General features: G+C 42.9%; 1 protein-coding gene across 1 annotated transcript in view; it reads left to right on the top strand.

Annotated features, from left to right (window-relative positions):
* The first annotated feature begins 5,157 nt into the window (after positions 1-5,157).
* LOC115835066 (heparan-sulfate 6-O-sulfotransferase 3-like) overlaps positions 5,158-15,516 on the top strand; it is a 315,304-nt gene continuing 304,945 nt past the window's right edge. The window contains exons 1-2 of the mRNA XM_030812461.1: positions 5,158-5,314; positions 5,554-5,860. Coding sequence (XP_030668321.1) covers positions 5,158-5,314; positions 5,554-5,860 — 464 coding nt within the window. The remainder of the gene's footprint in view (positions 5,315-5,553; positions 5,861-15,516) is intronic.

Genomic DNA, 15,516 nt, shown 5'->3' on the forward strand with positions numbered 1-15,516 from the left:
CTCTATGTAACAACAGTCTTTTCTGACTCTCCAGTAGAAAGGCCTGCCCGATTTCCTCCACCCTGCCATGAATTCTTTGTCATATCACCCTGCTATGTCCCCTCTTAGCACTTGTAATGATCTCAGTTGACATCCCTTTTGATGACAACTCCATCCTTTCAGTTGTTTAGGCCCCAAACTTTGGCATCATCCTTGACTCCTCTCTTCCTCTTTTACCCCACATTCAATCTGTCTGGAAACTCTGATGGCTCTGTCTTGAAAATGCAGGCAATCTGATCTCTTCCGACCACCTCTGTAACCACCCCGTCTTGGTCTGGGCCACCATCAATCTCACCTGATTACTGGAATAGCCACTTAACCAGTTTTCCTGCTTCTGTGTTTTTCCTTTTACAGTTGACTCTCAGTAAAACACTCAAAAGGAACCCTTTAAAACTGTTCAAATCCTCCAGTGGCTCCTCATTTCTCAGAGTCAAATTCTCACAATGGCCCACAAAGCCTGACATAACCTTCCTTCCACTGTCTCTCTGACTTCTTCCCTACTGTTTTACCCTGCTGGAATTTAAATTTTTGAGGGTAAAAATTATTGTCTTTATTGTTCATCAGTGTGTCCCAAATACCTAAAACTACATGGCATACAGCAGGGGCTCAATATATGTCTTTGGATCGAATGAATGAATCTTGTTTACTTCTTTATAATTTATTTTTCCACTGTTAGACTATAAGCTACATGAGGACAGGATCCTTATTCTTGTTTCGTAGCATATCTAAAGCATTCAGAAGAGTATACAGTACGTAGTAAATGCTCAACAAGTCCTTATCAAAGAAATAAAAGAATATCTATTGGGAAAAGATTAGTGCATCTACTTACACTATACTGAGTTAATGAATACATTATACCTACAGATGGTTTCCATTCATTCTCATAGGCAGCTATCTACGGTGGATGTTATACAGTAAGGCAAAGAATGAACTGTTCAGATAATAGAACTTTATGGAAAGTGGTATGTAGGGTCATGGTCACCCCAAAGTTACAATCATGTAGTGAACTGGAATATATCCCAATCAGTATATATCCCAATTCTTTCTGCCATTGGTTCTAACTATGTGGGCTCTGTCTGCTTAACTTCCTGAGGAAAAAGAAAGCTGTCACTTTGCTGGTTATTTGCAAAACTGCTTACTCCAGGGGCTTTTGTGGGGAGAAAGACTGTTACAAAACTGAAAAACAAAAGTCATTTCAGTATACAAGAGCACTTTCTATTCTTGTAGGAGAGAGTCATGCTGCCAATGACTTACATTATATGTTTTATTTTCATCTCTATTGAAGGGCATTCATATCTCTCTTCCTCTGTGCAAACGTAGGGGATCCAAAACTATTCTCTGTGATCATTTGGATTGTTAATCTCTCCAGGGTTTCTTCAACCTTCTCAAGGCAGTTTCTGGCACCAAAGGGAAAATGGAGAAGTTGAGATGCAATTTTATTTCCCATTTGAACTTGATTAAATGGGGACTGTTCTAATCAAAAGTTTGAATCCTGGGGGAGTGCGATGTTGTTAACAGGTTTAAGAATATTGCAGAAGAACAGGGGGGAAGTATACTAAAGTCAAGGCAGAGAAAGAATCAGGCAAGAAAATAATTGTAGTAAAGCTTATTAAGGCATAACATTAGGTGAACAAATTGCTTCACAGATAGTGTTAAGCTCATTGCTAGACTGGCAAAGGAAGTAGAAGAAAGCTCTTTGAAAACATTATTTTTATTATTTTAATGATTTGTGTAGGAATCATAGTAGCTGCAATCTGTTAGGGAGAAACAATTGCCAGCTGGTGTCATCGTGGAGTAACTACAGTAGGCTGAATGCAAGTATGTTTTGCCTTTTTACCTGGAGAGCATTCAATTTTAGAAAGTTTCTATTCATTTTTGCCTGAATGTGAGGTCTGCCCTTGTAGATAAGGGAGCCTGTTTATGGTGTGACTTAAGAGCTTTGATTAGGTTCACACCAAGTTCCACAACTGTAATAGGGAGACCACACCTGGGACAGACTGTATTTACACGACCAAAGTTACCTATTATTAAAATATGAATTTTTGAGTAAATGCCTGAATTGCCTTGATTCAATGCATTGTTTTCCTTGTGGTTACCTCAAGGAAATGGAGTCACTTCATTAGCTATTTTACTGAAAACAAAACGAGATTTTCGGGGATAATGTTCTTTGAAAAGTGTTAAAAGTACACTTATTTATGGAAATACACGTTTTGTTAGCAATGTAGCTGCTACATGTTTATTGTACGTTTTATTTTTACAATTCTTCTAAGTGATTTAACAATTATACAATCATTTTATGATTGTTATTGCTATTTTTCCCTCTTTCTTGAAACTAATAGACGAAGTGACAAAATACTGCAGGATGTAGAATTGCTCAGCTTTGCCTATAAAGTCAGGAGGAGAGAGAACATAATTTTTCTATTGCAATTCTGTTGTCTCTTCCTGCCTCTTGACTCAAATGGTCTCAAGAGGGGAGAGAGGAAATTATGGGCTCTGTTGTTGATGTTTGTTGAACTTCTTCAGTGAATGTATTTTGGGTATGTTAGCGGTTTCTAATTTGGCTTTGCTTTCACCGAGCTTTCCTTGCGTCAGTTTCCTCATCTCTGAAATGGGATATTATACTTCTCTTATCTCCTTAGAGTGTTGTTCTGAGAAGCAAATGAAATAATGGCTAGGAGAGTGCTTTCCACTATACAGACTACCACTAGCATTCTGGTTATCCATTTTGGTAGCTAATAAGCTGATGTTTATCCATGTGATATCAAGCAATTTTATAGGAAATGAGAAGCTTCTTCAATAAGGTGATATAAAAAGGTATAATGATGTTTCACTTAACTAAAGCAGAGGTATGTGTATATTAACCATACACATTCAGAAAATAATTGTTGGGTTTTATTGGTTTTTGTTTTATCACAGTTTCTTGCTGTGGAGTGGGGTGTGATGCCATTAATAGGATTTCAAACTTAAGTGAGAGAAAAAGAAATAGAATCAAATAAGCTTTAAAGAAGCTGATTCATCTCACCCAACACCTTTTCTACTAATATAGCCTCCTACATATTAGGAAAGGCACGGGTTGAAGTTGTTTATAGAGTTGAAAACAGGAAAGGAAGCAGAGGAGGGAAGTTTTATTGAGAAGAATTCCACCTGTCTAAACAATGAAAATAGTATCCTATGGGCAAGCTTTAGCATCCCTGAGAGAGCTCTGGATCTTCACTGATGGCTGCAGAGGGGACACCCTGATAAGTAGATGACATCGACAGAGTGTCTCAGGAAGAAACAAGTGCATGGATTCATAAAGAGGCCAGATGGGAAAGTGGGCTGCTATGAAATATTATAGCACACCTGTGGAATACGGTAGTGTAGCTGGGAGGGACACACTGGCCTGGGCCAGGGAATCACACTGCATCGTCCTCACCTTTAAGACATTGCCACTCCCCACTCGGAAAATAGGTCCAGCAGGTCTAGGGATTGTGGTAGGGCAGTTACAACAATTTGATCGTATATCTTTTCACTATCTGAAAAACAGAAGTTGTTATTGAGCAAAGATTTAGTTCTGGGGTAATACTAAATGCAACATCTAGATGTTTGAAAAATAAAGTTTCCCAAAACATCTGCATACAAATTAGTGCTTATGAAATATAGGCAAGCTTAACTCTTATCTTCCACCATTGTTGGGAAGGAATAAATCTTGAACATTTAGGAGTTCAACGTCTATTAGTAGAATGATTTTTTTAGTAGGTGATCCCTAAACTCCTTTTTATGTTCTAAGTACTGCATGGTTGAGGGCTGGACTGTCTAGTGCTGAAAGAAAGTGTGTATTGAACGTAGCGCCTGATACACAGTAGGCGCTTAATGGTTAACTGACGCCGGTTGAATATAGTTGCATAGTTGGACGCACCAAGTTTGTTATTAAGGGAGGACCAGCATAAAACTCGAGCACCAGTTAGAATGTCTTGGGTAGAAATTCACAGCAGTATGGAGCCACGTTCCCCTGCTGAGAAGGGAACTGCCAACCCGTGTAAAGTCTGGTCTAGTGAGTCTTCCCGGGAGTGTGCAGGTGTTATTCCTGAAAATAAGGCCGGCCACTACCAGACGGAGAAGCTGCCCATTTTAAGGTCTCAGATCAACGCCAGCGACGCTTACCTCGGGGCCTCTTCTCGCCCCACCTTTGCCTTTCTGCCAAATCTCTCCTTGCTCCAGGCAAGGATTCCCACCCCCAGCTGCCTCCTCCGACTCCCGCGGAGCAGCGGACTCCTCCCCTGGAAACTCCTCCGGGGCTGGGGAAGGCTTTGGCGCATGCTCCGTACCTAGGGCAGGTTTTTGCTGCGGGTAGCAGGGCTCCTGTCACACCGGCTGGCGGGTTGTGGCGGTGCCAGCCTGTGTGTGCGAGTGTGTCTGCGTGCCTGCGCCTGGGCGGACAGCCCGGAGCGGCAGTGCGACTCGCCGGGAGAGGCGTCTCCGCAGAGGCGCCTCGCCCGCTGCCGCTGCGCTGCGGGGGCCGCTCTGCAAACTTGCGGCGAGCGCCGTCAGCCCTCGCAGCTCCACAGCCCGGCGACCTGCGGGCAAAGGCGCCGGGCGCGCGTGCCGGGCGCGGTGCCCGCGGCCGGCCAGAGCGGCGGGAGCGGACCGCGCCTTCGCCCTTGGCCCGCGCCCTGGCGAGCCTCATGCAGCCCCAGCGCTCGCGGCCGCAGCTACCCGACTGCCCGGCTGCGCGCGGTAGGTCCAGGACCCGAACCCCGCTTCCCAGCGCCTGAGCGCCTGCAAGCCGCCGGCGGGATGCCGCGCGTCGCATGAGAGTGCCGCGCCGGGGCGGGAGCAGGGAGCGGGCCGGCCTGGACGCCCCCGGTAGCGCAGGGCGCCCCACGCCGCAGCCGCAGCCGCAGCCGCAGCCGAGCGCGCCGGCGCCCGCCTCCCCCGACCGGCTCGCAGGCCCCGGCTCCGCAAGCCCCGAGGGCCGCGAAGCCGCCAGCCAGCCATACGCCTCGGCGTCAGGGGCATGGAGGAATGGCGGGCTCCGAGCCGCGCCCCGGAGTCCGCGAAACTTCGAGCGGGCGCCCGTCCGCCCGTCCGCCCTGCCGCCGCCGCCGCCGCTTTGCCTGCCGGCCTGAGAGCGGGACCATGGATGAAAGGTTCAACAAGTGGCTGCTGACGCCCGTGCTCACTCTCCTCTTCGTGGTCATCATGTACCAGTACGTGTCCCCCTCCTGCACCAGCTCCTGCACCAACTTCGGGGAGCAGCCCCGCGCGGGGGAGGCCGGCCCGCCCGCCGTCCCGGGTCCCGCCCGCCGGGCTCCGGCGCCGCCCGAGGAGTGGGAGCGGCGGCCTCAGTTGCCCCCGCCGCCCCGGGGGCCCCCCGAGGGACCTCGGGGGGCCGCGGCGCCGGAGGAGGAGGACGAGGAGCCCGGAGACCCCCGGGAGGGGGAGGAAGAGGAGGAGGAAGACTAGCCGGACCCCGAGGCCCCCAAGAACGGCTCCCTGCCCCGGTTCGTGCCGCTCTTCAACTTCACCCTGAAGGACCTGACCCGCTTCGTGGATTTCAACATCAAAGGCGCGACGTGATCGTGTTCCTCCACATCCAGAAGACCGGGGGCACCACTTTCGGCCGGCACCTGGTGAAGAACATCCGGCTGGAGCAGCCTTGTAGCTGCAAAGCCGGCCAGAAGAAGTGCACCTGCCACCGGCCTGGCAAGGAGACGTGGCTTTTCTCCCGCTTCTCCACCGGCTGGAGCTGCGGGCTGCACGCCGACTGGACGGAGCTCACCAACTGCGTGCCGGCCATCATGGAGAAGAAGGACTGTCCCCGCAACCACAGCCACACCAGGTACTGTCCCCCACTGCGTCTCTGTTCTTCCCCGCCACCCCCCGTCCCTCTTCCCCAGTCCTGACCCAGAGCGACCCCGCGCTCCCCGCCCCTGCCGATGGTTTCCTGGCGTCTTCAGCGGTTGGCGCTGTGGCTTTGGGGAGGGATGAGAAACCTCTGGATAGTGTCCAGGTCCTGAACTCGTTCTTCCCCCAGTCCCCACCGCTTCCCGCCACCCCTCTGCCTTCATCCTCTAAGATGTGCGGAGCCACCGTGTGGATCCTTCCTGGTGCGTGCCTAGCACGGCCTGGCCTCCCTCCCAGTGGACGCTGGAAAAACGCCCTGAAATGGGGAGGAGATCGCGGTCTGGGTTAGACCAGCCTTGTAGAACTGTGAACTTAAGTTTTGGGAGTGCAAACCCAAACCCAGGAAAAGGAAGGGGCAGTAGAGAGGCAGGGCAGGAGTTTTCCAGGCGTGGTGAAGCTGGAGACGAATATAATCCCTCCATAAGTGGCTTTTGGGTGGCAGCTCAGGAAACAGTCAATCCTCTTGATGCCACTTTGAAGACACACGTGCAAATTCCTGTTCTACCTCGATAGATAACTCTAATTCTGGAGATGGTCTTTGTTACCCAGCAGTGCCAGGATTTGGACTCACCTGTCCTCCGATTTCCATGCTCTTCCTAGGCCATTACATCAACTTATTCCAAAAGTATGTTAAATGCCTACAGGGTGCCTGACAGTGTGCTAGGTGTTAAGTGAGTATAAAGATAACATAACATCCCTTGTTTTCAGGATGGAATGACGTTCTTGATCCCCTGCCTCCCAGCCTTAAAAAACAGTAATACAATGGAGAATGAGGAAAGTTAAAAATCTTAATAGCCAATGAAACTGCTTACATTATTAACATGCTTTGGGAGAGACATGGGCTTAATAATTTGGTTGAAGGTTCTTTCTGCCCATTGCAATTTGAAGATTAATCTGACATGCTTGCTAAAGGACGAAAATATTAAAAGCTTGGAACGCTAATTCATTGAAGTTTTTATCTTAAAGGTTTCAAACAATGTGGTATGAGGAAATAGGAATTTAAAAGCTCAAGCTCATTGTGTTGATATCCCAGATAGCGTTTGCATTTGACGTTATAGAAAAGCTTAATTTACTGGAAAGCTACCCAGATTCTGGAATTTACCACCACTGAAGCATCTAATTCTACTTCATTTCTCCAAGAATGAGCAAAATTTCATTACGGGATTTTTTACTCTGGCAATTCTTCAGATACTTTCCCTCCTCCCTGCTCCTTTTCCTGTTTCGTGCACATTGGTTAGAATAAGAAACTGGATTTGGAATGAGGGCATTAGGCTCTTCCCTTAGTATATTTTACGGATCCTTTGCTTTTAAATATTTTTAATAGTGTATTACTTTAGATCCTGCCACTCTCTTTTAGCTTAAAACAGTTTTTCAATTAAGTATTACTTCCAAACCTCCTAACACATAACACTATTACTTCAGTGAGACACAATTTCTGCTACATTTCATCCAACCTTGTACTCCCTGTTTAGATTAATTCCTGATTGACCCCAAAGGGTTTGCTAGACTGCTTCCCAGCTTCCATTTCACTAAAACTGGAGTCTTACTGATTATCACATAAAAACGTCTGATTACTGTTCACTAGGGGCTGGCATTATTTTTGTCCCAGGTTCATAAAAGTCTTAGTAAATAGATGAAGATTTTAAAGGACTTAGAGGAGGATGTGGAATCTAAAAATAATTAGATTTTTGCTTAGTGATGAATAATGTTACTACAGACCCTGAATAGGTGACAAGCAGTAAGGTCTCACTTCTATAGGAAATACTTAATATCTCTTTATTCGGTTGACACAGGAAAACTCCACTGTGACTGTTTAAACATATGATTTCTAGTGTATGATCAAGTTATTTTCTTTGTTTAGTAATGGAGCATAAACATTCACTTCTCCCTGAATCACAAGTTAGCAGGCAATTAGTCACCCTGTTCTGGTTTCCTTTTCTTTCTAAAAAAAAAAAAAAAAAAAAAAAAAAAAACAAAACATTTTTGGTAGTATTTTATTTTTACCTCATTTTATAATCCTTCTTTCTTTTCCTTCCCACCCTCTCTCTCTCCCCAGTAATTCTCAATTACTTTCTTGCTCTAGATACTGTAGGAGGGAATAGTTGTGGCATATGTGAAGTGCCCTGCATCAAAAGCTATAGGGAAAAAGTTGAAAGGATGTTAACAGTAGCATCTCTCTAGCAGAGAAGATTGAATTAGTTGTCTGTCATTGTAATGTCTGTGTACAGCATTCTACAGTCAACTAGATTAGCCTGGATAATGGAGGGTATATTTTCACAATGCAAAATGGCAGATAATCTATTGGTACATAATGGGAACAAGGTTCTACTTCAAATAGGGCTGACTCTAAGCAAAATTGATAAGTGGATCTTGTTGATTTCGGTTCCCTAGTCTTTCTGCTTTTGGTCCCCCCAAAGCGCCTCCTCCCAATTTCGCTCAGAGATCAATGCCCTTATGGATCACATAATGGGTAAGAGTAAGGATTCTGGAGTCAGATAAATATGGCTCTTGTACTTAGTAGCCATGTACCCAGGGGTAAGTTACTCTTTCTGAGTCTCAGTTTCTTCACTTTTAAAGTGTAGATAATAATTAGTATGGCTATTATAGGGGTGTTGTGAGAACTAAATGAATCAATGCATGCAAAATGCTTAGCATAGTATATATGCATAGTATAATATGCTGGCATATCGTACTTACTATGTGGACATATAGTAATACTGCAGTATCAGTTGTTAATTGCAACGATAGGTTCCCTACTCAAGGCCTTCTTCCTAAAAAACCATGAGATCAGTTTCTTAGAGAAGATCTGTATAAATGGGTCACCTTTCAGAGATACCATTTTATGATTACTTGTATTAAGCATCCTAGGTTGCAAACTTAAACAATAAGTTGAAAATTATGGCCATTTGGGCATCAGTCTTTGCAGGGGGCAAGGTGGGGAACAAAGTTGGGGGCACACAATATAATTGGATATACATTCCGTTGGTAACACAAAAATCTATCTGGGATGGTGAGAGAGGAGGTGAGAACATCTGAAGCAGGAAGCCAATTCTGAAAAGAAATACATGGCGAACTTGAAGGGGCCATCATATGGATTATATGGGTCATGAAAGGGCAGGACCCCGGGCTGGTGGTTTGAATCCAGCACAGAGATAACTTCTGACCACAAAAACTGGTTAGAATAGGATGATGGCACATCGGAATTACCTCTTTTATCATATCACTGATGATTTTTTCCCATTATTTTTGTGTTGCTTTCCCCCACCCCCAGTTATTTTTTTGGCAGGTTATTCTTTCTCACTCTCTTTATGCTTCCTTCTTTATTACTGTACACCCCTTAATCTGCATGTCCAGAGCCTTAAAAGACTCCTTTTTAGCATTCTTGAGCATGTATAGAATCATAGCATTTTATGGCTAAAAAGGACTGAAGAGAGAATCTAGTCCCACATTTGTCATGGGGAATGTAACCATAAAAAGGTGAAATGATATACCTAAGGTTTCTTGAGGGAATTCATGTCTTCATTTTCATAATTTATATTCAATGTTTTGCTTACTCTATGTCTTCTGTTTACTATGGAAAGTGTAGTGGAGTGTGCCTTAAGCACCTACTTACTATGTGCCAGGCACTATGATAGTTCTGGGAATTGCGTTTTGAATATTGGCAGCCCTGTGTAGCCTAGGCTTCATCTCTGGTAAGTGAGTATCACTCCCATTCTTAAATAATGATGGAAAGATATTCTATCTGCATCATTTTGTAGGATAGAATGGCAATTTTTCTCTTTTATGACCTGTATTCCATTAGTTTTGTTAGAATAGTTTGAACCCTGTGGATGTTATATTAAATAGGACCTTCTGTGTTGCAGGTTATACCAACCTAACCCAAATTTATTTCAGCCAGAGGGGAATTATTGGCTAACCTAGTCACCCCACCGGAAGGTTGGGGAGAGGTGGTTTCAGGAATGAGTGGAACTGGAGATTTGGGGTCTTTCTTCCCATACTCCTTTCCATATTGATCTTATTCTATCAAATTGGCCAATTCCACAAGATGGGAAATGTTCTTCATATCTAATAGCTCCACAAGCCGAGAGGGAAGCAGGCCTTCTCTGAGTTCCAGTTTGAAATTTTGGGGAATGACTCTGATTAGCCCAGCTTGGAACTTGTGACTATTCTTTCAGTCAGTCATTGTGGCCAGAGAGAGAGATAAGGTTATCTGACTCACCTTGTATCACACAGCCATTTATATGACTGGTGTGTGTGTGTGTGTGTGTGTGTGTGTGTGTGTGTCTGTGTGTGTGTGTATTATCAGGAAGAAGAGGAGCTGCCATAGATACAGGTCCTGGATGGACCACTGGATTCTGGACAACCCCTCCAACTGTGTCAACTGTAGGTGCAAATACATGAGAAATAAATGAACCTTCAGATCTCTTTTTTTTTGTATCCCACTTAGGAAAAATTTTAAGTCAAACTGCAACTCGAATTTATTTGCAGCATCTGGAAACCATGTCATATGAGAATTAATTGAAAGAATGTGTAATATTTAATATGGAGATGAGAAAATTAAGGAGAGACATAAAAGCTGCCTTCAAATAGTAAAAGGAATGAGATGTGGAAGGTGAGGGAGGCTTGTTCTGTATTGCTCCAAAGGATAGAACTAGGATAAGAACTGATGGGATTTCAACTCAGAGTAAGAAAGAACTTAATAAAATTTATAACTGTCTAAAAAGAGCATGAACTCTTTGATGCTCACTCTCAGTAAAAACTCGAGGAATGTCTGGTTAACTACTGATGTTGTAAAAGGAATTTCTTCTTGGGGAAAGGCTTAGCCTGGATGGCCTTTTATTTTAAGTTTCGTTAGTTCTAATGTAAGCTGAGTGCAGAGTATCTTTCTTCTCCTCCTTCCTACCCCATGCATAGAAAAGAAAAAAAGGATTATAAATGAACTAGTCCTCTAGCATTTGTAATATTTCTACCAAGGAAACTTTTTGTAAAATCTGATGGTATAGACTGTTTTACACATTCAGGGCCAAAAGCAATAAATGGGTCCTGTGTATTAGGTCGTCTGCTTCTTAATAATAAGTATAAAAAGATAAGATGAGAAAACATAACACAACTTGCCACAAAAACCAGAACCACTTTGAAACATTATCTGGTTATTGCTTTTCCTTTAGACAGCAGGCTAAAATATATAAGGAGGTTACAGAGCTCTGTTTCAAAGACTAGACTATTGGTCTTCAAATGACATTTTTTATTTAATGTAGATATTTTTCCATTAAAAATTATTCTTTTCATGACTACAAAGGATTTACTAATACCAAGTATTTTAGAATAAAATATTTTGTTTCTTTCTCATGACATAGGCCAACTGTTGTTAGAATTTAAGGATCAGTTACTGTGTTTTTGATTTAGTGTGGTTGTGTTTGGGAAGAGCCACTGTGTAAAGATAACGTGCAATTTTTATTTGATGGTTTACCCCAAACACAGTGTTAGACAGTGTGAAATAGTAGCAGTCCTCTTCTTTGATATTATTTAAATAACACACTTTGATATCCTCAATTAAAAGGGTACGAGGTGAAAGAGAATTTTTGTTTTTTGTTTACCCTCATTTATCTTGGGAATAGTTGTTAATACTTCAGATAACAAGGCAGATTTTTCCCATGTATAAATATCTTCTTGGAAATATGGAATATTGGGGAAAATTAGCAGGCACCTTTTTTTGGGAAGACAAACACTGTTTTTAACGTTACTGCTTCACTGAGCCCATTAACTGCATGAGTTTATGCACACTCCAAAGTTATGTAACAGATAATTTCTGATTTTTAATTTGGCTTGGGATATAATACTACCATAGACTTTTCAATTGTAAAGAAGTTTTGAATACGGATTTGACTAGTAAGAGATACAGAGTGTAGACATCAATATAGTAATATAGATGGAAAGATGGATTGTCCATATAATTCCTTGATCTTACAAGGGAGATAATTGAGAACATGAGCCACTGAGCAACTTATAGAAGTTGTGGGTTAGCAGTAGCGGGGATCATATTAGAACAAGGTGTCTCAATTCCTAGACCAGTGCTCTTGCCACCCACCATGCTGGATTTTGTAGAGAAGGTCTGAGGTCATGGAGTGAATGCTATACAAGGGTACCACAGTGTAACAGATGGTTGGTGCTCCCCAGCTTTTTTCTGGTTTCCTGTGAGAAAAAAAATCTTCATTATTGTTGGCCTCTAGACTTTCTCAAGCTCATTATCTGTTATGAACAAGGAGTCATGAGAATAGGTGGATGTAGAAATAGTGGGTCTGATAGTAGTAAAAGTAGCTGATACCTTTTTGGGAGAATTTCTAGTAAAAAAAAAATAACATTTGGCTATAGCAGTGTCAGCAGGCCCTTCTACAGGTTGCCCATGTGGTGGCCCCTGCCACCTGCCCCACCTCTCATTTCACCCACCCATCCAGGCTTTTATTTCCTCAAATATTTCAACCTTAATCCAGCCTAGGGGTATTGTACTTGCTATTACTGCTGTTAGCCATCCTTATACATAGCATGGCTTCTGTCTCCTTGGTGTTCAGATGTTGGCTCCAATGTCACTTCTTCGGAGGTCGTGTGTGACCTCTGTATCCAGTAGAGGTGACCATACCTCCTGTCCAGACTTGATGACATTGTCCTCTTTAATTTCCTGTCTAATTATCGCTGTCTGAAAATATAATTTTAATTTGTTTGTTCTTTGTCTGCCTTCCCCAGGTAGATTGTAATTCTGTGAGGACAGATCTTCCTGGTTTGGTTTACTGCTATCGAACAGAGTAGATGCTCAATGAATTATTAAAAAAGACTTAAGGGGAAGCCCTAAAGTGGGAGTTTAAATTTTGTTTTTAAGTCTAAAATGTGAGATTCTTTTGTAGTTTCAATTTCTTTGTTGCTAAAAAAAGCTTTTTTCTGTTGAACTTTTTTCTGTTTTTTTCCCCTTTATTTTTTTATCAAAGTAATATATGCTCATTGTAGAAGATTTAGAAAATAGTGCAAGGTAGAATTAATATGTAGTGTCACGGTTAGGATATGGGCTACGGAGTAAGGTTTGAGTTTGTGGTTCCTGGCTTTGTATAGTTGGACAATTTACTTAGCTCTTTCTCATGCTGCATTTTTCATCTTTTTAATGGGGTTAATAAAATCTACACACAGGGTTGTTGTGAAGGTTAACCAAAATCATTACTGCTCTTGACAATTGGTAGTTGTTGCTGTTATCAACCTATTTATGGGAGGTAATAATGCGTAGTAGTGAAGAGCATGCTTCCGGAGCTGACCCCCTGGGCTCAAATCCCATTTCTGCCACTTGCTTCCTGGGTAAACATGCATAAGTTCTTTAACGTCTGTGTTTCTCAGTTTCCTCATCCATACAACAATCATAGAATTGTTCTGAGAATTATACAGGTTTATGTTCATGAACAACATAAAATAATACCTACCACATAGTAAGTAAGTGTTAACCATTATTGTTGCACAATTTCTGGTCAATCAATGCTGACATTCTAGCCTATTTTAATGGTTTGCATTGCATATACATTTTGATTCTACTTTTTCACATAACCAAAGTCCTTTCCCATGCTGTAAATAGTCTTTCTGATGACTGCTTAATATTCCACTGAATGGGTGTGTCATGATTCACTGAGCCGTTGCCTCAGTGTTGACTACTAAAAGTTTCTTTCCTTCCTGCTCCCCGCCCGCCAATAAATAATATTAGGAGAAATATTCTTGTGCTCACGTCCTTGTTAAAAATTCAGATTATTTAAGGGTGGAGTTTTAATTTTGACAATACCTTCTGTGTACAAAGAAGTAAGAGATACCCATGACTCAACAACTGGATTAGTGCAAGCTAGAGTGTCATCATATATACTTCAGATCATTCCTTGGCTAAGAACTGTGTCGTTGTGGGGTGGGCAGGGACGAGTGAAGTGGTTGGGGGGTAGGCACAATCTGCAAACAGGTGCCCGGAGGAAGCTTGGAGGCTGCTTCCTCTCAGGCCCCTCTCTCCTGCCCTAGAGGGAGCCACTGTTGCCGTTTATTATCCCGGCCAAAGCACAGATCATCCACCATTTCCTATTTTCATTTAGCACACTAAGACAGGTTACAGTTTTCAAAGGGAATTTTACTAAAAATAAAAGGAACACGCAAGGGGAAGGAAAAGAAAACCCGAAAAGCACAGTCCGCTTTTCTGTCGCTGCGAGCCTTGTTTCCCCTGCTCCTTCAGGTTCCTGAGTTCCCTCTGCAGAGAGGTCACTGTGACCACACCCTGTCTTCTCTCTCTTTCTGTGTTCTGCCTGCAACCCCAGGGTGTGGGTCTGGAACCTGCTCGTCTGCTTCTTCGATCCAATGGCTTGTCCTCGCAGGCCTGAGTTGAGGAGTTGGGTATCGGGGAGCCAGACGGAAGTTTCCTAGGGTTCTGGAAAGAAGCAACCTATTTTGAACGTCATATCTATTCTGAAAAGCAGGGGGTCTGACAGTAGCATTTATTGAATGACACAATTGTACTAGCTATTTCTCATATACAATCCAATTTAATTCTTCCCCAACTTGAAGAGAGGGTTTATTTTTCTAATAATGGGTGAGAAAACTGAATCTTAGAGATTTAAAGTACTGTGCTCAAGGCCCATTTCTTGGCATGGGTATAACCCAGGCTATTTTTATTCATCTGGTTCCCCTCCTTCAAAATGGAAGCCCCATTAGATAATTCGCAGCCTTTGCATTTGTTCAGGGCATATTGTGTGTGTATCACTAAGGGCCTTACTTGTGTTACTTACCTCACTTAATCCTCGCAGCTTCCTAATGAAGTAGATGTTATTCTCTCTCTCTCTATCCATCTATCCATCCATCCATCCATCCATCCATCTCTCTATCTTTAATTTTACAAATGAAAAAACTAAGTCACAGAGAGGTTTAATAAATTCTGGCAGGATCTTAAAGTTTAGTTAAGTAGGGCAGGAATTTGAAACTAGTCTAACTTCAAAATCTGTACTGTTAATAACTGTTAATACTGCAGAGAAGCAGTATGTATGTTTGGGTGTGTGACTATGTATGTATATAGGTGTGCATGCATATGCATATACATGTTTATATATTTATATACATGTATGTGTTTACGTGTGTGTTTATGTGTATAGTTAGATACATAGATACATAGATGAATGGGTGGATGGATGGATAGATGGGTAGATAGATAGATAGATAGATAGATAGATAAATTTCTTTGCCCATCTCATTTACTGCTGTATTTCTAGCACATAGAATAATGTCTGGCACACAGTAGGTGTTTAATAAGTATTTTCTAAATGCATGAATACATTTTCATGAGTCCAGGTCCCAATAAGAAATACATGAAAGAGATGATGTCAAAGTAAAATATTTAAAGGAGAGTTTAATTATGAAATGACTCCTCTAAATATGCCAGCCAGAAGACCCAAGGATGATTCTGGGACTCAGGAGTGGCATCAGCAATGCTCCTCACCATCTCTGTGTCACCAGAGAGAAGCGGGTGGCTACTGAAACCAGAAAAGAGGACCAGTGAATGTCAGGCAAGGGACACAGCAGCTGAGGGGCCCC

This window comes from Nomascus leucogenys, chromosome 5, assembly GCF_006542625.1.
Source record: "Nomascus leucogenys isolate Asia chromosome 5, Asia_NLE_v1, whole genome shotgun sequence".
NCBI classification, from domain to species: domain Eukaryota; kingdom Metazoa; phylum Chordata; class Mammalia; order Primates; family Hylobatidae; genus Nomascus; species Nomascus leucogenys.